A 24,776-nucleotide genomic window follows, 5' to 3' on the forward strand; every position below is an offset into this window, starting at 1 on the left:
CACTGACTCATACAGGCAAGGCCCCAATTGGACTATAACTGTAAAGTATTGCTGTGTAAAGTAAACTTTCTTTATTTGTTCAGCATGCGTGAAGAGTAGCAATGCTTCACAGCTCTTTGACTCCTTTTTTTTACTTTTACTAGCTGGGATCTTTTGAAGCTGCATGTTCTCCAGGTTTACTCAATATTTCCTTCAGAGATTGTTTTGTCCTCCTAAGCTTTAAAAACATGTAAGTTTCACTAGTAATTCTAATTTAGTCCTTTTTGATTGAGTTTGTGACTGTGCCCTGTGGTGGACTGGCTTCCCATCCAGTGTTAAATACTAACTTGCTTTGAATGCTCTGATAGGCTCTGACTACTTACAACCCCTACAAATTGGGATTCTGAAAGTGGATAGAGGAATGGCATTCTTTTAATCTAAAAATGTGTCAAGTAGTTGCAAACAACTTTTATTTCTTATAGACGCAGTGTATTAATACTTTTTTACAACAAAAATTGCTAACCTATTAATCAGACTAAATTATAACTTATTTGAATGTCAAATTTTAATTTTCATTCTCAAAATACTTATTGAAAACACATCATCTGTTCAGTTTTGGAACTTGCTTACTGTAAATCTTTGCCATAGTAAGCTACAGCATACACCAGCAACAATGAGTGCAACACATGAGTGCTCCTGGATGGCCCACCAAAGCATCATTAGTCTTCCTCAGCTAATTTTGAAATATCAGTTAATCTGACATAAATGTCTATAGGATTTAGGATTAAACTACGATATTCCAAGAAAACACATGCAGACACTGGGACATTTTCACATTTCACACAGACAGTGAACATGCTGTGGGGAAGCACATGAAATCACTGGACTACTATACTGCCATTCAACATATTAGCAATGCAAATTTTCTGAAATGAATTATTAAACACAATCTTTGACCAAAATCAGAATTCATTAAACTTACTTGAATTTGGTGAAAGTCGCCCAGCAGGAGCTGTGTGAGAACTAATTATCAAAAAGAAGAAAAGAGCACAAGTTTGAATACATGCAAAACAAATATATAGAAAGTAAAAGGTACTCTGTGCATTATAGACATTGCTCACATGATTAATAAGCATATTTATAATTTTTATTCTGTCAAATATGTATTCTTTTGGCTCTGTTCATTACAAATAATCTAATCGCAGTATGAAAGATTTTCTAGGCAATTAACAATAGTGGCATCATTCATGATAAATACAATAAAGAACTTGATTATGATGGAGTTTGGGCAGCAGAGTGCACTATTGAGCCACCTCTGGGGCTTTGCTTTGCTCAGGCCTTTCAAAGCTGCAATGTCTGTTTATATCTGGAGGTGGCTGGTCATTAATTTTTTATTTATTTGTTTGGATTTTAGCTACGCATTTGGTGCAGATAATGAACTTTCTTAATTGCTCTAAGCAAAAGCATCAAACCTCTTAGTTTTGAATTTTTGTGTTCTTTGACAGTTAACAGCTAAACATCTATCCTTTATAGTACAGTAGTTGCACTGATGAATTGTAAATAAGAAAGCTGTTCTGTTACAATATAATAGTAATAATAATAATAATACATTTTATTCATATAGCACCTTTCCCATGCTCAAGGAGCTTCACAGAGTCTCAGAAAGAAGCAATAGGTACTGTATATGTAACATTGGATACAAATGTTTCTTGAATAGAGCACTAAAACAGATAAATACGTGATATACAAATTGATTAGAATAAAAGAAAAGAAACTAGAATAAAATACTAAATTCAATGGAAGAAGGAAAGCCTAGCAAATCACATCATTTGTGATATAACACACACACAAATTATCCTGAGCATCCGGAGGTAAACTGACAGAAGGAGCAGAATGTTAAGTTAAGTTAAAAGCCTTCTTGAAAAGATGAGTTTTAAGTTATATTTTAAAAGAATGAATGGAGTCAGCTGATCTAATTAATTTAGGAAGGTCATTCGAAAGTCTGGCGCTAAACAGCTGAAGGCCCTCTCACCTATAGAGTGCAGGTTTAGTGTGGGGCACAACAAGATTGCCAGACTCAATGGACCGTAGTGGATAAACAGGAGCAGAGTGATGGAGAAGGTCATTGATCTAGTCCGGTGGAAAGCCATTTAAAGCTTTTTAGGTTAATAACAGAGAAAAGTCAAGTAAAATGACACCTTTTATTGGCTAACTAAAAAGATTACAATATGCAAGCTTTCGAGGCACCTCAGGCCCCGTCTTCAGGCAAGATGTAATACAGAAACTTGAGTTCCCTGAGTTTATATACACACTAGGACAAGAAACAACATTGGTAAATCTTTAAGTGAGAAATTTTAAATGTAACAAAATGTATAGATTCATTCAGGCTAGGGTTAATTTAACAAGAGAGAGAAGAACAATGTATGGTCAAGATCTTTGGTTAATATAACTGTCCAACAAAGTCTTTTAAAGTTTCTAATAAGTTTTTCAAAACAATGTGGATCTGTAGTCAGGTTGTCTGTGTCATTCTGAAAGAAGCAAAGAATCCTCATATCTGACCATAAAAGTCTTGTCTTTATTCAAGCCATGTTGTAATGTATTAAATTTTAACATGAGTTTAACTTCCCAGTCTTTTCTCTCTTGCTGTGTTCTGAAGTTGCCCACAAGCACTGTGACTTTAATGTCCCTCTCACAATGTCCATGGCTGTTGAAGTGGGCCGCTACAGGAACATCTGTGTTGCCACGTTTAATGTGGAATCTGTGTAAATTCATTCTCTGGCGGAGTGTTTGTCCAGTTTGTCCCACACAGAGTGCAGTGTCAGGACATTTCATGCAGAGAATTAGGTAGACAACATTAGATGATCTGCAGGAAAATGATCCCTTTATGTGATGTTCTAGTCGGCAGTGTGGAATAACTATACAGTCTGTATTATAAATGTGAGCAGACATTTTACATCTTTTCGTTAGGCAGGGAGATGTGCCATTTTCTATTGGTTCACTTAGGAAGCTTTGGACAATTAGTTGCTGCAAGTTTCTGTATGCCAGGAGGGGAGGTTCAGGAAATACATTTTTTCAGTGTTTGGTCATTATTTAGCATTGGCTGAAGTTCTTTTACAATTTTTTGAAGTGTTTCAAGATGTGGGTTGTAGGTGACAACAAGGGGGATGCGGTTATATTCCAGAAGGTTGTCTCTGGGTATGGCAGTAGCTCTCCTTATTTGAGTGTCTGTTGTTTTGGGGGTAAAACCTTGTCTGATGAAATCTTGTCTGAGCTCCTGCAGTTGTTTATCCTGGTCTGTTGGGTCTGAGCAAACATCCCCTATGATGATGGCATATTGGCATGTGAAACGTACCTTAGACAACACGATTTACCCACAAAGTAAGTAATAGAAATGATAAAATTCACTCTGACACATAATCTGTTCTCTTTTGGACAAGATTGGGGGGAGTTATTAAAAAGAGTGACTATAAAGCAAGAAAATTAAAAAGAATGAAAATCTCTGACTTGCCAGTCCCAGTCACAGTAAGGCATTATGCAGACATATTGCTTTTGCTATAAAAGAAACACTAGTAATGTTTCTTGACACAGTTCCTCATGTTACATGGGTCTATCTTTTGTTTTGGTACATGTATGCCTTTTCAATTTGCAAGATAAAGATGAATAAGTAAATGAAAATAAACATAGTGTAACATGTCTCTCCTTATACTGTTCAAGGTTTCTGTAAAAAGGCACAGCACTTTGAGCTTCATTGGGACATTCGATCGTAAAACATCTTATTATTTTAAATAAACTGGCCCCACGTTATACTTTTTGTTACAATTTTTTGTGATAATCTACCAGTAATATATCATTTGAGTAAAGATACCTACAAGCTAATTTAATAAACTGATATTAATGCAGCAAATAAAGCAATATCTAACAGAGCTTTGTAAAATGTACAATTATCATTGTATAACCAAAATAAATATCCTCAATGGGATAAATATATTTCAGATTCTATTAAAAGAGAACAAATTGTATGTGTTGACAGTGATATACCTCATGTTATCCGTACTCTGTGAGCATCTTGATGGGACAGGAAGTAGAGGTCTAGGACAGAGCACTTTTTAAAAAAAAAAACAAACAAACAAAAAACACAAAAAAGAAATTAAAAATGACTACATGTCTCTTTCAGAATGTACAGTTTGCCCCAATGCCGTTTTGTTTAAATATGGATATTCTGCCTGGCCTTCTAGAACATTATTGACTATGGTGAACACTGCCAATTTACACAATTTATTACTTCTAATTGATACTTTCAAGAACATGCCCATTGCGATTTACAATTAAAAGAAGTTAAATTAGTTAACAATTTGCCTGTATTGTCTTGTTTGCTAGATTTGGACCAAAAACTAAAGGTACCCAATTGTTAAATTATATACTGGTTTGAAAATTTAGTAGAAATCTGTTTCTTAACTCAACATGAGTTAAAACACCTTTATTGTTTGTGATCAAGATGGAGCTACTGCAATGACTCAAAATACCTAACCCTACCTTAAGCCTAAACCCCAAAGGATAATCAAACTGTGAATATTTACTGCCTCTGAGTGCAGGTGGACTGAACAAATAATGGATACTTGTTGAAAAAACATAAATGGATGATCCTGGTTTGAATCTGCTTTATACAATACATTTTGAGTTAGCCACTTATGCTGTTACAGTGCTAACTGTCTGATTGCAAAAATGAACAGCCTTATTAATGCCCGTAAAACAAAATCTCTAAATTAAAAATTGTTTGTAATTTCCCACAATATAAAGTCACTATTACACTGTATGATTACACATTAAAAAGTGCTTACCTTTCTGCAAGTCATTTATCTTAAATTAATAAAAATAAACACATAAAAGGGAAGTTAATAACACATAGTAATTATTTCAAGGAAGACTAAGCACAATCCTTTAATGTCTGACCTGATCATATTTCGTTAAGTGACTATCCCAAGAGAAAAAAGTTCTACAAAACAGTTTATTTAAGCTTCTAAATATTACAAAATATTTACTTACATTGTTATTTCTCTTCCTTTGAGCTGGCCTGAAAGAACAATTGTCGAAATTAGAAAAAAGCAATTTGTAACATTTGGTGTTTGGTTCAAATGTGTTAGGAAAATTAAGTTTCAAAAAGAAGTACATTTTCAACTGTTTAATAGTGCTTCTGCAGTGAATTTGTATTACATATTTTACGCTAAAGAACTTCTGTATTGTGTAATTCCACTTGTTACTAATTGTTAATTTGACTACATACTCTTGTCTGTGCACATTTTTGTTCTGAACACTAAATAAAATCACAGACAAATATATTTTATGTACTGTGATTTTTATAAAATGTTTAATAAAATTATCTACTGAATAAACAATAATTATGGAATACTTTTTGGTAGGAAGCATTACATAAAGAACCTTGACAAAACTTTGTACCTTGGTTTCAAAGGTTCAGCCACTATTGCTTGAAGATCACTTGCAATATTCAATATAGGTTCTGGAGGAAGTGGCTGTCGTTCTTTAGGGATTTTCTTAACTGGCCTTTAATATCAAGCATAAAATAACTTAAAAATAAAGGTATATATAATAGGAACCAATTTCAAAGAGAAACAAAAAAGGGTTTCTAACACAGCTAGACTGGCTATTCTAAATTACTTTTGATTTTTAGTCAGGGAGGTAGGTTTGCTGCATCACTTCTAAAAATAAATGCCATATAATTTCACATACAGTAGATTAGTTGATTTGGGTTATGGTTAATTACAGATGTTTTTACTGATGTTTTATTGAGTTAAATTAAAATTTAAAATAAATGTAACAACTAGAGACAGGAATAGCGTCAGGTAAATCTGATCTTTGATTGTTCAGTGGGGAGAGAATGACATGCTGTTGGGTTTTCCTTTTGATCTTAATGCAGTGATGTATTCTTTCTGTGTCAGAATCTGAAAATATAAATCTGATTGTGAGACAGTATGTGGAGTGTTGTATAAATTAGATCTACTTTAAAGAACAAAAAGCATGAAAAAATATTTTACATTAAGTCCTAACCTTCAGCCTTCTATCTTAATAATTATAATGTGAAACTCCATCCATTTTATACATTTATTTAATCCAATGATGGGGCTGGGAGAGTCTCAACCTATCCAAGTATAACTGTGCACAAGGCAGGAAAAGCTATGGTGTGTGGGTTGGCACTCTTTTTTGGTTCAAATACACTCATCTAAAGGATTATTAGGAACACCATACTAATACGGTGTTTGACCCCCTTTTGCCTTCAGAACTGCCTTAATTCTACGTGGCATTGATTCAACAAGGTGCTGAAAGCATTCTTTAGAAATGTTGGCCCATATTGATAGGATAGCATCTTGCAGTTGATGGAGATTTGTGGGATGCACATCCAGGGCATGAAGCTCCCGTTCCACCACATGCCAAAGATGCTCTATTGGGTTGAGATCTGGTGACCATTTTAGTACAGTGAACTCATTGTCATGTTCAAGAAACCAATTTGAAATGATTCGAGCTTTGTGACATGGTGCATTATCCTGCTGGAAGTAGCCATCAGAGGATGGGTACATGGTGGTCATGAAGGGATGGACATGGTCAGAAACAATGCTCAGGTAGCCCGTGGCATTTAAACGATGCCCAATTGGCACTAAGGGGCCTGAAGTGTGCCAAGAAAACATCCCCCACACCATTACACCACCACCACCAGCCTGCACAGTGGTAACAAGGCACGATGGATCCATGTTCTCATTCTGTTTACGCCAAATTCTGACTCTACCATTTGAATGTCTCAACAGAAATCGAGACTCATCAGACCAGGCAACATTTTTCCAGTCTTTAACTGTCCAGTTTTGGTGAGCTTGTGCAAATTGTAGCCTCTTTTTCCTATTTGTAGTGGAGATGAGTGGTACCTGGTGGGGTCTTCTGCTGTTGTAGCCCATCCACCTCAAGGTTGTGTGTGTTGTGGCTTCACAAATGCTTTGCTGCATACCTCGGTTGCAACGAGTGGTTATTTCAGTCAAAGTTGCTCTTCTATCAGCTTGAATCAGTCGGCCCATTCTCCTCTGACCTCTAGCATCAACAAGGCATTTTCGCCCACAGGACTGCCGCATACTGGATGTTTTTCCCTTTTCACGTCATTCTTTGTAAACCCTAGAAATGGTTGTGCGTGAAAATCCCAGTAACAGAGCAGATTGTGAAATACTCAGACCGGCCCGTCTGGCTCCAACAACCATGCCACACTCAAAATTGCTTAAATCACTTTTCTTTCCCATTCTGACATTCAGTTTGGAGTTCAGGAGATTGTCTTGACCAGGACCACACCCCTAAATGCATTGAAGCAACTGCCATGTGATTTATTGATTAGATAATTGTATTAATGAGGAATTGAACAGTGTTCCTAATAATCCTTTATGTGAGTGTATATGCATACATGTATTCTTTCACATAACAGGACAATCTAGTGTAAAACAAGTAACCCTATCCACAAGTCTGTTCCGTACTATGAACAGTAGTAGAGAAAGCTAACAAGATCTTAGCTTAACAAATCCACAAGCAGGAGGTTCGCAATGCAATCCCAGCAATTACCAACACAAACGGAGACAAAATCATTAACCATAAAAATATAATGCACATATTTAGAGACTACTATGAGGCCTTATATTCTACTCATGTTAAAGAAGACAAGACACAACCTAACACATTTTTGGATCCATTACAGATACCACAACCAGATACTCTCAGTGCAGAAGAATTGGATAAACCTCTGGCAATATCAGAATTACTAGATGCTATGAACTCACTTCAGAGCAGGAAAGCAGCAGGACCTGATGGTTACCCTGCTGAATTTTATAAAAAATTCTTACTTAAGTTATCCCCCGTTATTAGCAATATTTACAGAAGCCAGAGAAAATACAATTCTACCTCAAACTTTTCTGCAAGAATTAATGACCATGTTTCCTAAGCAAAATAAGAACTTATTACAATGTGCATCTTACAGACCAATCTCACTTCTGAATAGCGATGTTAAGATACTCTCCAAAGTCCTAGCCAGTAGGATTGAGAAAGTTCTTACTTTGATAATATCACAAGACCAAACTGGGTTTATTAAAGGCAGACACTTAGCTTCCAATCTATGTCGCCTGTTTAATGTAATATATTCACCTACAAAGTCTAACACCCAGGAGATATTATTATCGTTGGATGCAGAAAAAGCATTTGATATGGTAAAATGGAACTACCTTTTCTCTACATTGGAAAAATTTTGGTTTGGCTTGAACATATTTGCATGGATTAAACTGCTATATACCAATCCAGAAGCCTCAGTTTGTATTAACAATATTATTTCCGACTACTTCAAACTAGAACGTGGTACTAGACCAGGATGCACCTTGTCACCACTGATTCTTGCAATCGCCATAGAGCCACTGGCAGTTGACTCTCAAAATGTTTATGAGAAAAAGGGGATTATCAGAGAAGGATTTGAACAGAAAATGTCACTATATGCAGATGATATGCTGCGGTGGGCTGGCTCAGTGCCCAGGATTTGTTCCTGTCTTGCGCCCTGTCTTCTTATATCATCACAGATCAGTTTAAATACCTAGGGGTAAATATCACAAGTAAACATAAAGCTCTTTATCAACAAAAATTTGCTGTCTGCTTAGAAAAACGTAAGCAAGACTTGCATAGATGGTCTACCCTTCATCTCACTTTAGCTGGAAGAGTTAACATTGTGAAGGTGAATATCCTTCCTAAACTTTTTTTCTGTTTCAAAACATTCCAATATACATCAACAAATCTTTTTTTAAGAAGTTAGATTCAATCATAACCTCATTTATTTGGAATTCAGAACATTCACACATCCAAAGGACAACCCTTCAAAGACCTAAGGCAGAAGGTGGCATGGCTCTACCTAACTTTCAGTTTTATTACTGGGCGGCACACAAGCTTGGTCTGCAATAGAAAAAAACTCCTGCAGTACTTCTTTATATTCCTTACTTTGTACCCCATTAAATAAATGGTATTGCCAATATACTAATAACCCAATTTTGCTTCGTACTCAGAATATGGAACCAAAGCAAGAAGTACTTCAAGATACAGAAACTTTATCTGTGGTACCTCTGCATGATAACCACCTTTTTCCTCCCTCTCAAACGTATGCAGCTTTTAATTTCTGGAAAACATTCGGTATTAAATCACTTAGAGATCTGTACATAGACAACGTCTTTGCATCCCATGAACAATTACACTCCAATTTTAACCTTCCAGCAACACATTTCTTTCACTACATCCAAATTAGAAACTTTGTTAAAGAAAACCTGCCCAATTTTCCTCACCTCCCGCCTACTTCTACTCCGGAAAAAATATTGATCTGTCTGGACGACTCAGGCAGCATTTCTGTAATATATAAACACATTTAAAAGTCCATCCCTTTCAAAGATCCCAGAGTACATTGGGAAAAGCATCTCTCACTCAAGATTTCGGAATAGGAATGGAAGGCAGCACTACAAAGAATTCACTCTAGCTCCATATGCGCAAAGCATACGATCGTTCAACATAAAATCATCTATCGAGCACATCTGTCTATTCTAAAATTGTCCAAAATGTTTCCAGGGCAAGATCCAACCTGCAAACGTTGCAGTTAAGTTCCAGCCTCACTGGGCCACATGTTTTGGGGGTGCACCAAATTAACATAATTTTGGACCAAACTCTTTAAATGCCTATCAGCCAGCTTTGGTGTCACAATCCCTTCTAATCCACTAACAGCTGTGTCTGGTGTATTTCCAGATGGGCTTAAAGTGGAGAAGGACAAACTGTAATTGCCTTTACTACACTATTGGCACATAAACTTATCTTGCTCAACTGGAAGAATCCTAACTCTCCTGTTTCAGTCAGTGGGTAACTATATACTATATACTACTTGAAATTGGAAAAAAATAAATACTCACTTAGAGGATCTGTGCAAAACTTTTTTTTAAAAACTTGCAGGATCTTATTAATAACATTTTAGAATAAGCAGATTCTCTTCCCCTTTTTATTCTATTTATTTACTTATTTTTTCTAGTATTAAAGTTTCATTATGTTGGCCTAGCTCTCTTTCTCATGGGTGGGGGTTGACTTCACTTGAACCTAGTGTTGTAAATTTTGACTTACTTGTATGGAATGTTGTTTGATTTTAATAAATTCAATAAAATGTAAAAAAAATAAAAATAAACGATCCATTGCACATCAATCTAACTATGCTTCTTTTTTGAGATTTTAATGATTTTAAAAAGCAATGCAGTATTGAAGTACATATTAATAAATTATCTCCAAATATATATTGAATGTTTTTTTGTGCTAGTAATTTTCATATTCTTATTCTTCATCCAGTGAAGAGATAAAAGAGAACATAGGGAAATTACTTTCACACTAAGCTTATAAACAAAGAAAAGTAAGGAGGAATTATAGTAGAAGTGTAGCAAGTCAAAGAACATGATATGTTCAGAGAACATACACGGATGATGTGATGTCAATAAATACTTTATAAAGACTGTCAGTGGAGCATATGGATGCTGCACATAGAGCATGCTGGTTAATGTATAAATGCTCACTTTAAATATAGCAAATAATGATGCAATCTGTCATTAGATCAAAGTGTTCAGTTTGTTCCTATAACCAGCAACTGAAAAATTAATGCAAAAAAAGTGGAAAAAAAAACAATGAACAGGACACTTTTACAGAAAAGGAGCTTATTGGTTTATTTTCCATTTGTTTCAGTTATTTTTCTATAGCCCATTTTTGTGGAGATTAGGATTCTCAAGCAAATGAGCCAGCATGTACAAAGGAGTTTCTTTGCTTGCTGGTCTTTTTCTTTTTTCACTTTCATATTGATGGTGCATTCTTAAAAATACTAGTTCCTTGATGGCATTTTATGGTTCTCTACTGGGTTGTGTGCTTCCTTGTTGAACCTTTGCTTGACAAAGCACCGTTTCAATCAGGGAAAGGTTCTTTGCATATGAGGTTAGTTTTTTGTGCTTTGAAAAAAACTTCTAAAATGTAGATGAAAACTGACATTTTTAATGTATGGTAGACTACCTAGCAGTACACTTACAGATTAAGAAAACTTGGACTTAGCCAGTTCTAGTGTACATATGCAGTGAGAGTCCTTTAAAAATCATAAACCATTGGTATTTCATAAATCTGTTACCATCTAGGTGGAACGGTGGCGCAGTGGGTAGCGCTGCTGCCTCGCAGTTAGGAGACCCGGGTTTGCTTCCCGGGTCCTCCCTGCGTGGAGTTTGCATGTTCTCCCCATGTCTGCATGGGTTTCCTCCAGGTGCTCCAGTTTCCTCCCACAGTCCAAAGACATGCAGGTTAGGTGCATTGGCGATCCGAAATTGTCCCTAGTGTGTGCTGGGTGTGTGCCTGCGGTGGGTGTGTGCCCTGCCCAGGATTTGTTCCTGCCTTACGCCCTGTGTTGGCTGGGATTGGCTCCAGCAGCCCCCATGAACCTGTAGTTAGGATATAGCAGCTTGGATAATGGATGGATGGATGGTGTTACCATCTATTCATGGTTATTTACTGTATGGAGCAGTTAACCGATCTAAATAAATGCAGGCTCTTTCTGGAACCTTCATGTGTATGGGTCTTTTGGGAACCAAAAATGGTTCCCCTATGGTATCACTCTGCAAAAACACCCTGGTACCTTTATTTTTACGAATGTACATACCCATTAGAATCACAGTTCCTTAATGAAATGCTAGAAAGAGAGGAGGCAGATATGTGAAAGTCATGTTTTTTTCCCTCAATTGATTCAACAGAGTTCTCTACCATTTACATTTAACAAATCATGAAGCTTATGAATGGCACATCCAAAATTTTCTGTAGGTGAATGATACAAGCTGCTTTGATAGACTGCATCATAAAAATAAAAAACAGGTCTTTCCTCATGAAAATGATTCTTCTTTTACTTTCTCTCTATTGATGGTTACATGATATCAGTATACAAATCAGTATGATGTCACTTAGGAATGCATAGTTTAAAAGTATCTGAGTTCTGTTAAATGTACTTCTATGTTAAAGGCCTGAAGATGTTAATGCTGCTACTGTAAATGCTGATAAACAAAAAGAGTTTGGTTGTTCACTATGGTTTTACTTAATGAACTACAATATTTATAGCTAAAGTGATAAAAAATGTAGCCAGTCTATATTTAATTTTGAATCACGGTAAACAGGTATTCAACATGACAAAGAATATGACATCACCTGAAAGAATTTATTATTTAGGCAAAACTCATGCATTACCTGGGTGGATGTTGAGCATTCTAAAAATGAAACAAAATAAGAAGTGTTGTAGTGATCAGTTTTGTAACCTTGTCTTGTAACACTTGTTCCCAAACAGTCCCCAGGCTGATGTTTACTCTTTTCTAAGTTGTTTTCAATAAAAGTGTCTACTAATAAATCTAAATGTAAAAAGTGTTATTGTTATATGAATCTTTTACAGCAAATAATCATACATTATTCATTTCTTTACAGAAAAAATAGTTTAGTCAAAGTATCTGTTGAGATTGCTCTGTGTTTTATAAATAAAATACTCTGGAATAGTATTTAATTTAAAAGAAAAAATGAAATATTTTATATTTTATTTCTATAACAAAATATTGAAAAAAGCAGATTATATTTTACAGTATAGTCAAAATGGGGAGGAGGACGTGTCAACATCATTCTGAACTATTACCTCAATTGTGGCAGTTTAGCCATCTTACTAACCATATTTAATGAAAGTCACATATTTTTATCACTAACAACGGCAGAATGTTTAAGATTTACAAAAAACATTCATTTGCAACACAGAAATTCATCCAGCTTTCAGTACCCCTTTTTGTTTTAGATTTGTCAAACCAAAGTAACACTGTGGCCTAGGCATTGTGAATGTGAAAAAGCAACTGCTAGTTAGTTTTGAGACATGTCTTGAAACTGAGAACAGCACTGAGAATTTATAAACAGAAATACCTTATATGACAGAAGGAAAGAAAACAAAACGCATACCTGTGAATTCATCTGGAATTGGCTGTTAACTAAAGAAACATAAGACATTGAAAAATCATTTAAAGACGCATACTCCAATTTTTTAGAAATGTTTGCCGTTAAAAATATTTGGTACCTGCAGGAGGTTGCGGCCGTCGATTTGGCTTCAAATCCCTGTTGATCACTGGACCTAAAAATTGCAAATTTGTTCAGTAAAATATTTTGAATAGCAATTATAATTTTCACATTATCGTAATCAGTAACTTAGGATAATAATGATGTCTCTAACATTTTCTTATGTTATAATAATATGCAAACAAAATGAAATGAAATGAAGAACTGAAAATAAACCAATATATTTTGAATATCAATTCTAATTATCGTAATCAGTAACTTACTTAGGTTGATAATGATGTCTCTAACGTTTTGGTACGCTATAATAATATGCAAACAAAATGAAATGAAAAGAAGAACTGAGAATAAACCAATATTACCTGGAACAGGTCTTTTTGGAGTTAATGGTGGTATGTTGTTAAATCTCTGTAATCATAGGAAGAAATGTGTGTTAACTGTTGGATTAACACAGCAAAGTTTGCAGTGTCAAATTAAATCTTATAGTGTCAAAGTAAACAGTACAAGTTTGTACAGAAAGGAAGGACTAATATTTACACTAAAGTATTAATTTAACACTGGCAATTTTACTGTGAAATACTGATATTTCCACTGAAAGACTTCAACTGCTATAACACTACAACATAAGATATATTATATATATATATATTTAGCCATTGTGACTGTGTTAGAAAAGTACATACAGGTAGGATAGAACATGAGAGAACACAAAATGCAAATAAATAATTGCAAAACAACAAGCCTAGAGCATATCTGGGCCTGCCTAAATGGCTTTAGAACTCATGTCTTGCCAGATGGATATGCACTCATAAAAAATTAAAATAAAATATTGCTATTATTTGTGTTCAGCATCACAACACTGTATGTTGAACATGGTATGTTTTTCTCGTTAGTGGAACACACCTGTATAAAAGTATTTTCACCAAACAAATCGTCTCCAATTTGTGATGAATTTGTGGATAATTTCTAGGCAGGCAAATAGAAGGAGAAATGAACATACCTAATATAAAATAAAAAAATAAAACTTCACAGATGGCAAACTATGTAGAATGAGGTGAACCTAAGCAGATTGTTTGTTCCAATGCATGGGTGCCAACACCTCCTGACCAACTTACAATCCAATAGTTTCTTACTTAAGACACACCATCTATTCTAAGGACCGCTTCTCATGTCCTAGCACCTGATGCACAAATTTGGTTCTCAAGCAAACCATATGTGTTAAAATGCTAAATTCTCAGCCATTCCTTTAAGAGAGACCCCTTTAAAATGAAAGCATTTTTCATGCAATATACATTTTCATGTTGGACTAGTTGTAGGCAAGGCCTCCTTTTCAGTTTGCACCCAGGCATGTGGTTCTTGGATGTTTCCTGTTCATCAAGCAGGCAGCAGTGTACTAAATTCAAAGCGTTAATTTGTTACATTATAAAATTTTCACTAAAGCCATTTTGGTAAAAGTGATCTGCTCAGATTGCATCAATATTAACAGTAAAATGTAAGTGGGAAAAGATGATACAGATGCCTCTTGGATGCTTCTCTGTGGAGGTTTCATGGGCATAACCAGCCGGGAGGGGACCCCGGGGAAGACCCTGGGATTGCTGGAAGGATTATATCTTCCAGATGGCCTAGGTATACCTTGGGATCCCATGGTATGAGATGGTAGGTATGGCTGGGGAAAGGGATATATGGGCCTCACTGCTAAGAATGTTGCCCTTGTGACTTGGTTTCAGATAAGCTGTGGAAAATTAATGAATGTGGGAGGAGAAACAGCAAACCCTGCCTACTAAAAACAGAGTTTTTATGGCTTTTGCTCTGACCTAAACAGTGTCTGCCCAGTGGCGAGCTATTGCTTTCCATCCAAAGTTGGTTGTCATCTTGCTGAGTTAAGTATAAGAATTTAATATGTGGTAAACATGATAGATTTCGGCAGGAATAAAATATTCTCAGTAGATAATATAAACATGACAAAACTAAAATTGAGAGATAACTCTACAGCATAGAATGTCTTCTAAACTCTTTCTCTCCCTGTTTCTCAATGTGAGGCGGTAGTGAATACAGCTGAGAAGCCTTAAGACGCTGCATTTCTGCCTGGATCAGTGTGTCTTGCAGTTCTATTCTAATCAGTGCAGCATTTGCTGAAGTTTCAACTACAGAAAATAAAATAAATATTATGTAGGTTAAATGCTGACAAGTCTTTTTTTTTTTTTAAGATCTTAACACAAGCCAGCCCAGTAACACATATCAAATGAGATCTCAAGTGAGCGAAGACTGCAAAAACTGGCCTGACACTAAAAGCAGAAAAATCATATGCGACATCTTTAGTTGGTTTTCTCTTAATCTGTGTGAATGAATGGGTAAGCCGTGTTAAATATAGTTTGACGGAAATAATACTACAAGAATAACTGCTGGTTTTGAGTCAAGCAAACCCCTTCATTACAATGACGTCCTATGAGTATACAGGAAACATTTACACATAAGGCTTGTTTTACCACTCATTTTCTTATTCAGTTGCTTTGAAAAATATTTGAATTCTGATCTTCAGGATCACGTCAAGTTTATTATTAAGTGTATAGTGTGCAGTGGAAATCTTACTTGCATTTCTGGTCAACAGGATAATCTGATACGTCTTGTTTCTTTTGTTCCTGGAACAACAGCACCATTGTTATTCCAGGACAGCTAGACTCCTTCGATCAGTCACCTTTAAACTCAGCCTCTGATATTACAAGCCAGGAGTACATGGAAAAGCAAGCAAAGTCCCTCATTTCAATTAAACAAAAAGGCTTTCCTTTCTTATTTGGAAAAAACAATTGCAAAATCCTGAGCTTGCACGAAAAAGACTTTTATAAATTAATACCAAAAAAAATGTGAAACTATGTGCCTTTGAGCAAACAGTCCCTCCTTTCTGATGAGTTTAAAGCTGATTGTTTGAAAATAAATAACGCCAACAGGAACCATAGAAACCCGACAATGTCAGAAATGCACTTAAGTCATTATAACTATAGTGAGAATGCTTTGAAAAATAATGTGGAAAAAGCCCAGGCATTATACAGGGTGGTCCAGATCTAATTATGCAGATCCAGATCCAAAGATGACTTTGATTTATGCGGGGACGATTCCAGTTCGGCGCGAAGACAATTCTTCATGTCGTCAGTTCACACACTTCTTGATGGTCGGGGATTTTTCGGGTGATTTTTATGTAATAAACTTAATAAGTTATAGCGTAATGAAAATGGCATAATTAGATCTGGACCACCCTATACTTTTGGCTTAATTCGTATGTACGTTGTTTCAATTAACATGATCTGGCTTTTAGTTGATGATTGTGTTTCCCGGTTTACTGAATGATCTTAATTTTATTAATGTTGTTACATTTCAATTAAAATCCTGCTTGCTTTGCTAGAAGTCTTTTGATGTTATGCTGCAGGTTAGGAAAGAGTGCTACTAAATTAAATATTGATTGACTCTATTAATATAGGATAATTTAATATAGGTTAAAATTTGAGCAAAATGAGTTGATCTTTGCTAATGTTGATTTCTTGTATGGGATTGATAAAGAAGAATTAGTTTAAGTTACTGGATAGGACATCTCTGGAAATTTTGGAACTTTTCAAATGCATTTTAAAAAATACATAAACTGAGATTCATTTTTGATGCCTTGTTCAGAAATTGGATGGACTGATAGACTTACATTGAAATCTGGAGATGAACTTGTTTTAGCATGTAACATTGGAATCTGCCTGTCTAAAGATAAATAAAAAAATGCTGTATTAGGCAAATACAAAATATACTTCAACAGTATTATTTCTATGAATTTTAATATTTTCCTTCAAACAGTACAATTAAAGGTACCAAAATAGTAAAATACTGAAATTAGTATTCTGTGCATTAAGAGAAATAGTATTACGTGCATCCCCACCAACCAGTAATGTTTTAACTTTTTTTTTACCTAAAACTTTTCCAGCCAAAGTCTACAAAATGTGATCCCACAACCTTAAAATGATATTTTAAATATAATTGAAAACAAATAATTGTTTTTTAGATGGGCATTGTTCTCTTGAATATAAGCACTTGGAACAACTTTAATCTCTGTATAATACTCATATACTCATACTGTACTCATAAATACTCATATATACAATGATATGGAAATATATACATTGAAATTTCAGTATCTATATATATAAAGGAGAGTTGGGATCTGAGAGACTGTGTTTGTGTGTTTGTGGAGTCACGTGATCATCTCCCCTCCCATTCACGTCATTTCATTTACTTCATTTCGCTCCGAGCTGAGAGCCGCTGCTGACGCGGTCTTGCCGTTCTTTTTCCTTAGTGTTTAGTCCTTTCTCCTTTACTAATTTACTGTTTAGTACACGCAGTTCTTACACAGTCACTTATAAAAGGGGAGAAGACTCCGTGCAAGAAATGGGTATTGAAACTACCTTGAAAGACATGCAATCAACGAGGCAATTAAACAAGAGAGGTCTTCTAGGTTGGGGAAAAAAACGCCTGGCTACCAAAACCAGGTGATTAAACAAATCTCAACAAGAAACGACTTCAACTTTAAAAAAAACGATTCACAGCCAAAATCAGGCGGTTAAAAGAATCTGAAAAAGACAGGACGTCTAGATTGGAAAAACCACGATCCGCTGCCGAAACTAGCCGGTTAAACGTGCAGTGAAGTGCGCCAGGTCTGCTAGTATTTCATAAAACATGCTTAAATGAACCATTTTCCTGTTGCTGTCGTGATAGGAATTGGGTCAAAAAATGCTGAACTAGATATGTGAGTCAAAAGATCAATGGATTGATATTAATTTAGATTATGAGTTAGAGTTTTATTTAGCATGTTACACATTGAGGGTGGTATAGTACCCCTGCTCTTTTAAAGTTCCAAGAAACCGTGTCACTGTCCGATTATTATTTTTTTATTTAGGTACTCTGGCTTTATTCTCATATATACCAGTGATGTCCACGTTAGAAAAAGTGGCAATTCTAAAATGACAGATTGTGAGTATGAGTGTTAATGTGTCATGAGATGGACTGGTGCCTTATCCTGGCATGTTTCCTGCTTTCTACCCGATGCTGTTGGAATACACCCTGGCAAACCAGGAACTTATAGTTAAGTTAGTTCAGTTTGAAAACAGGTATTCTGCATTGATTTTATGTCATATACAGGCTAAATCCAGCAATACACATTCATGTTTTTTTTTTTCTGTGTACAATGAAAAACTACAGACCAATAAGGAATACCTGCCAATCAGTCATCCCATTACAGATGTGTGGATGGAACACAAAAATACTGTATATTACACACAAACATCTATGTAAGTAGAAGGTCAGAAGTACGGTAAACTCGACAGTCTGTGATTTTCCCTTGTATGGAATAAAACTAAAAATTGCAACTTGCTTTGTTTCGCTTGAAGCAGAATTGAGAACTACTATATTTTGTTTATTCAACTACAATTCTCTCTTCTGCTACAGTAGATACACTAGCTACTTATTTTCAAGTTTTTTTTAACTTCTGTGTGAAGGGAGGATTTTGTAAAACTATGTTTCGAGTATCCAGCAGATATTGCCCTGAGAAGTAAATTTGATTAAAAAATCCACACCTATTTCCATATTGATTAATATTTATTTCTCTTTGGGGAAAATGGAAAAAAATCAGTTTCTATAATACAGTGAATCTGACTATTTGAACAATACAGATATTGTGAACAAAAAAACAAAAAGAAAACATTTATTTCTTAAATTCACCTGCATACTCGTGGTTGTTATCATCATGTCTAGCTGGCAGGATTCGAATAGGATGAGATTCCTCTGGGTCTTCAACAATGGTATACTCTTGTTCATCTGCTATTTCATAGTCTGAATCCTCATCTTCATGACTCATTATCCTACGATCCTGTACAATATAAAATAAGGTCCTTTTAAATGTTATGAAAATATTATAAACACTGGAGAAATTTACAGAAGCAGTAAGGTCATACATTTCATGGCTTATGTGTTTTTTAGTATTTGGACAGTTGCTCTTGACTAATCAATGCAGCACATTTGCAAGACGTCTCATGGCCCTGATTGCCAACTGTGCAACACTGATATACCCTTTGTACCTAATGGAAGTTCCACCTTCCAAGCTGTACCTAATATCTAGGTTTTAAATGCAATGTCCATATTGGATATAAGCCATGGACTGAATGTCTTGGCACTAAGAAGGCTCTAATTAAAATGCTTTCTAAAGGCAAAGCCTAATAATTAACAAGGACAGAAGTTACTCAATATAATCAATATACAATCAATTTGTGAAAATCATATTTATCAGTAATAATCAACTCTCACAATCCCCCCCAATCAAACATTATTTACTTTAAGCAATTGATCCAGGTACTGCAAGTGTACATTGCTATAAGACAGTTCAAGTGACAGGGTAACATAACCAATATCAGGAGGGGAAGCAGAAGTATTTACCATGATTTTGGTGATGCGTGACAGAAGGATTAGTATAGCATCTTTGAAAATGCAGTAACCATTTCTACCCTATCACCTTGCAGGTGCCTCCCTGGACTGCCAAATCATATCCAGGACCATTCAATTCACAGTTCTTGTAGCAAAAGCCTCATCTGAAAGTTCTTGAAGGGTGTCAGAGGTGAGATTGGCCACCAGGGTAGTGCATCTGCCTGTTCATTTATGCGTGCTCTGGCAGTAGGCTCAAAAATGTAAGGCAAAATAATTGCTCCATACCACAGGCCATCACTGATGGAACTGAGATGGAGGCATGTTTAACCTATTCTAGTGGTGAAACAGAGCCTGAAAGAACAGTCATATCAGGTAACCCATAGGCCAAATAATACGCTCCACGCCAGTCTGAAGGCCACCAAATATGAGCCCAAAGGCCAGAGACAAAGTAGGTGTTGTTAAGTGCCTCAGGTCTATTAGGAAGCATAGCTAGAATTTGTACCCCAGAAAATTTGAACAACTGTCCAAAACCCCCATGGAAAGGTGAGGATGTATTTAGGTAGTTCTGGGTTTTACCTACAATAGTGGAGATAGAAGAACAGTTCCTCTTAAATCAATATTCAGGCAGCACAGCTTTTGAAGTGAAGAAGTGGGCTGGTGAAATTGATAAAGGTGCAATTTTTCAGGCAAGGGAAAAGATATGTTTGAGAAAGGTCCATAAATATTAGGAGAGGAACCCAGTAGAACATAGTTTCTGCAGGTTAAATGCATCTCTCTGGAGTAGTTCAAAAGAAGAAGTTACCAGGTAGAAATCTTAACAATCTACTTTAACATAGTCCTATCGAAAAATAAATCAATTATACACTCACTCACTACAGGCATGAGAGGCATCTTGATCATGAGTATGCCTGTGACACTATAATGGATGGTACCTTTAAAGCTGAACAGAGTCAACAGACCTGTGAGTGTTTCTGGCTGTAGTGGTATTGAATGAATAGGAATGCCATGTTTTCAGGAGCCTATTTCTATGCTATTAATAGGTGAGCAAGCTTCTTGTTAGCTAAAAGGATTATTGAGATTACGTCAAATGCTTTAGATTAATAATGCTGCTCTGATGTTAATGTAGGCCTCAGAGCATGCCTTGCCCTGCTGTTAATTTGTAAGAGAGCAGTCAATAAAAAAACATGTTTTGACAGGTAAGCTCAGTATTACTCATGCTTTATTGCATAACTCTACTTTGTGGCCCACAAGGCTGGCACTGCCACCTGAACCCATCCACAGACAAGCGAGGGACACAAGTTCAAGGTTTTTATTTTCTTTTTCCTCGTGGGAAACACCTTCCCCATTTCCCACAGACACAACACAGTCCAAAGCACAGCACAACTCAATGGCCTTCTCTCTCTTTTCCTTCTCTTCCACTCCTCGGGTCAAGCTTAGTCTTCCTCCTCCTGACTCTCACTCCCCGGGTAGTGGCAGCTGGCTCCTTTTATAAGGTACCCAGAAGTGCTCCAGGTGCTTGATTACTCTTCCAGGTGTGGTGGAAGAACTACCCATAAGAGATCAGCAGCACCTGCTGCAGCACCCCCTGGTGGCACCTGTGGAACCAAACAGGGCTGCACCACACTCCAACTCCCATAAAGCCCTGAGGGAGTCCAAGTCACCACTGCAACCCAGGGGGGTTGCCATCTAGCGTCCCAGAGGAGGTAAAGCTTTGGCCACACTCGCTCCCCTGGTCCTCCCAGCGAGGGGCCCGGCTGCATGCTACACCCTCTACATTTCAAGATAACAACATCTAGATTTTTCTTGCTGTCTTGTCTTAAATAATGTTGATTCCACTGTACATTTTCTTCACCACTGCACTCTTGTGTATTTGAGCACGTACGTAGCATAATTAATGAAGCACTGTGAAATGTGAACTTCTGGTGCAGCATTTATTTATTCTTTTGGCAGTCTGGACATTGCACTTCTTAAACTTCATCCATCCATTTTCCAACCCACTGAATCCGAACACAGGGTCACAGGGGTCTGCTGGAGCCAAACCCAGCCAACACAGGGCACAAGGCAGGAACCAATCCCGGGCAGGGTGCCAACCCACCGCAGGACACATACAAACACACTAAGCACACACTATGGTCAATTTAGAATCGCCAATCCACATATCCTGCAAGTCTTTGGACTGTGGGAGGAGCGCCCAGAGGAAACCCACGCAGACACGGAGAGAACATGCAAACTCCATGCAGGGAGGACCTGAGAAGCAAACACGGGTCTCCTAACTGCAAGGCAGCAACGCTACCACTGCGCCACCGTGTCGCCTCTTAAACTTCAACTTCCAAATATACATACTCATCCTTGCTTTGGCACGATATAGAGAAACCTTGTCACAGTATGCTATACATGTCGTGTTGGATGACAGGCACAGACTCCACTACAGAAATCCCAGGATCGGTCAAGGTCTCTAGGACTGTGATTTTATTTTTGACTTTGTGTTTTACAAGTTTAATCTTCTTCATTGTCAACTCACCATAGTTCATATATTGATTATTGGAAACATATTGTAAATTTCTCTTTAGGTCCAATCAGTTTCTACCATGTTCTCTGTCTATTTTAATGTATTTATCTGTATTTATATGAATATCAGTTCCATATTTGGTAATTATTATAATCTATACCTGTATTTTAACTGAGAATTGTTCAGAGCGCTATGTGCCTGAACTCAGTGAATAGTAAATAATGCTACACAAAAAAATAAGTTGTATTGTATTGTACTGCATAATGAAGAGACCTTGGTTTCCTTGTTCTAGCAGCACAAGAGACGTGGCTCTTCTAGCAGAGACATAAAAACAAAATACAAAAATGAAATTGGAAGTTAGGGAAAAAGTGTGCTATGAAAAATTAGTTGTAATATCTTATACAACATAACTTGCTCAATGACTTATTTTTTCCATGGGAAGAATCCTAATCCACTCTTTACAACTCAGCAGAACAGTTCTGTTCTTTAATATCTTTAATTAAAAAAAATCAAACTATCTTTAGAAAGAGCTTCATGGAATGTTTTCAAAACTTAGCTAGAACTAACAACTAACCTGCTATCTCTGTGCTCATTTTATTTGCCATTTTATCCTATACAAAAAGCAACTCAAGTTGTATAGTGTCTTTGTCGGGAGGGGCTTGAGTTCTGAGTTTCATGAATTGTCTTCACAGCACACTGTTGTACAGCTATGATTTTTTGTTTGTTTGACTGGGTTGTGTTCTGTTTTTACATTTAATTTTATGCAACTTACAGAACACAGCCAAGCAGCCTATGCTAAAAAGAGCAGAAGTGTTTGCTTTAGGAAATATATGCCATGTCATTAGAAAATTGATGGAAAAGCTGTTGTTTCTACTTTGCTATCCATTGCTTGATAAATGTTCTTGCTTTAATAATAGAAGATGATTATATTTATTATGAATTCTTAGTAATAAATAATAAATGATTTATAGCATTTAGTTATTTATAATCCCTATAACATAATGTAATGTAATAGAAATATTTCCTATTGCTGATAATCTTAAACTAAAGGTAGCTAGACTAATAAATAAATTAGAATGATTTTCTTTAGTTGTTAAGCATATTTACTCATAACACAAAATTAAGCAAAATGTGTTTGATCTTGTCATAATCCTGCATCATCATTAAACTATGTTAAAACCTGCCATTGATAGAAGGATGTTTAAAATAATCATGTTAGTGTAGAAACATTTTAAAGTCTATTTTTTTAAATTTACACCATTACATGGAAAACAACTTCTTGCTACATTTATGTAGAATTAAATATGAAGTACTGTACCACTGTAATTTTCAAATGCAAGTTCAGTGTCTGCAAACTCTTTTGCCACGATACTGTTAGAAAACAAATTGTTATTACTTAGAATTCTTTCCTTTTCTGAAGATGCTCTCAGCTCTGCAAAATACTTCATATTTTATTCATGAATTATATGAAATTTCTAACAGTGTGTGTTGACTTCTGAATATATTCACTTCTGTTAGAAATGTCATAATATAATGGGCTATAGCCTACAGTATTGAGAAAAAGGTATGTGCTTTTTACATCTTTCATTGAGAATGTTTGACACTGAATGTTTTCAAGCAGTCAACCAACATCTACAATTAGATAATAGTCACTTTGATGAACAAATAACATTTTTTACCTTTTTCAACTTATTTCAAGGGTCTAATGAACAAAGTTAACCAACACTACTGCCTAAGTAAGTAATTACCACATAGTCAACCCAATTTAAAGGATAATTGGAGTCGCCTGACTGAACACAGCCAAGCTTGATTACAGATAGCCCTATTCAATATATTGTAAAGCTTGCTTATTTTGAGCGTAACCCTCAGATTTAAGTTGCCTACACAAAGATTCAAGAAATAAAAGAAAGAGCAAAAAAATTGTTATCTAAAAATTTGGAAGGGGTTTCAAAGTCATTTCTAATTATCTGGGACTCCACTGAGACCAGAGTGTGAGCCATATTCTCTAAATGGAAAACATTCTGAGTAGTACTGAATTTTCCCAGGAGCAGCTGTCCTGCCAAAATTAGTCTAATGGGATAGCCTAAAATCATCCAGTAAGTCATTAAGTATTTTAAAAAGCTGCAAGCTTCTGTTGTTTCAGTAATTAGAAAGACCCTGGACTTCACTGGAGGACAGTCAGTCATTGTCCAACCCATTATATCCTAACACAGGGGCTGCTCGAACCAATCCCAGCCAACACAGGGTGCAAGGCAGGATCAAATCCCTGGGCAGGGTGCCAGCCCACACACACAGGACAATTTAGAATCACCAATGCCCCTAAACTGCATGTCTTTGGACTGTGGGAAGAAACTGGAACACCCGGAGGAAACCCATGTAGATACGGGGAGAACATGCAAACTCCACACAGGGAGGACCCGGGAAGTGAACCCAGGTCTCCTTACTGCGAGGCAGCAACACTACCACTGCGCCACCATGCCGCCCCCACTGGAGGACAGCAAATCCAAAAAGAATATGAATGCATTTGATAGGAAGTACTCAGATGATGCTCAGGACTTTGGAGAGAAGAGGTAAAAGTTAAACTTTCTTGCTCCTATTATGTCTGGTATGAAGTAGCCACAGCATTCCACCATTCAACCATCATGCCAACATTCAAGTATAGTGATCATGGTGATCGGGTGAT

At 36.2% G+C, this 24,776-nt stretch overlaps 1 protein-coding gene across 2 annotated transcripts in view; it reads right to left on the bottom strand.

Annotated features, from left to right (window-relative positions):
• Window positions 1–24,776, bottom strand: part of LOC120527736 (cytokine-dependent hematopoietic cell linker) — a 97,244-nt gene that overhangs the window by 33,697 nt on the left and 38,771 nt on the right. The window contains exons 5-16 of one of the 2 annotated variants that reach the window (XM_039751497.1): window positions 18,886–19,033; window positions 16,823–16,875; window positions 13,500–13,545; window positions 13,142–13,195; window positions 13,027–13,055; window positions 12,283–12,302; window positions 11,708–11,737; window positions 5,434–5,538; window positions 5,023–5,050; window positions 4,818–4,836; window positions 4,018–4,081; window positions 962–1,002 (exon numbers count right to left, since the gene is read on the bottom strand). In XM_039751497.1, coding sequence (XP_039607431.1) covers window positions 962–1,002; window positions 4,018–4,081; window positions 4,818–4,836; window positions 5,023–5,050; window positions 5,434–5,538; window positions 11,708–11,737; window positions 12,283–12,302; window positions 13,027–13,055; window positions 13,142–13,195; window positions 13,500–13,545; window positions 16,823–16,875; window positions 18,886–19,033 — 637 coding nt within the window. The remainder of the gene's footprint in view (window positions 1–961; window positions 1,003–4,017; window positions 4,082–4,817; window positions 4,837–5,022; window positions 5,051–5,433; window positions 5,539–11,707; window positions 11,738–12,282; window positions 12,303–13,026; window positions 13,056–13,141; window positions 13,196–13,499; window positions 13,546–16,822; window positions 16,876–18,885; window positions 19,034–24,776) is intronic. The other variant, XM_039751498.1, reaches the window with a different exon arrangement.

The sequence above is a fragment of the Polypterus senegalus genome, chromosome 4 (assembly GCF_016835505.1).
Source record: "Polypterus senegalus isolate Bchr_013 chromosome 4, ASM1683550v1, whole genome shotgun sequence".
Classification (NCBI taxonomy): Eukaryota; Metazoa; Chordata; class Cladistia; order Polypteriformes; family Polypteridae; genus Polypterus; species Polypterus senegalus.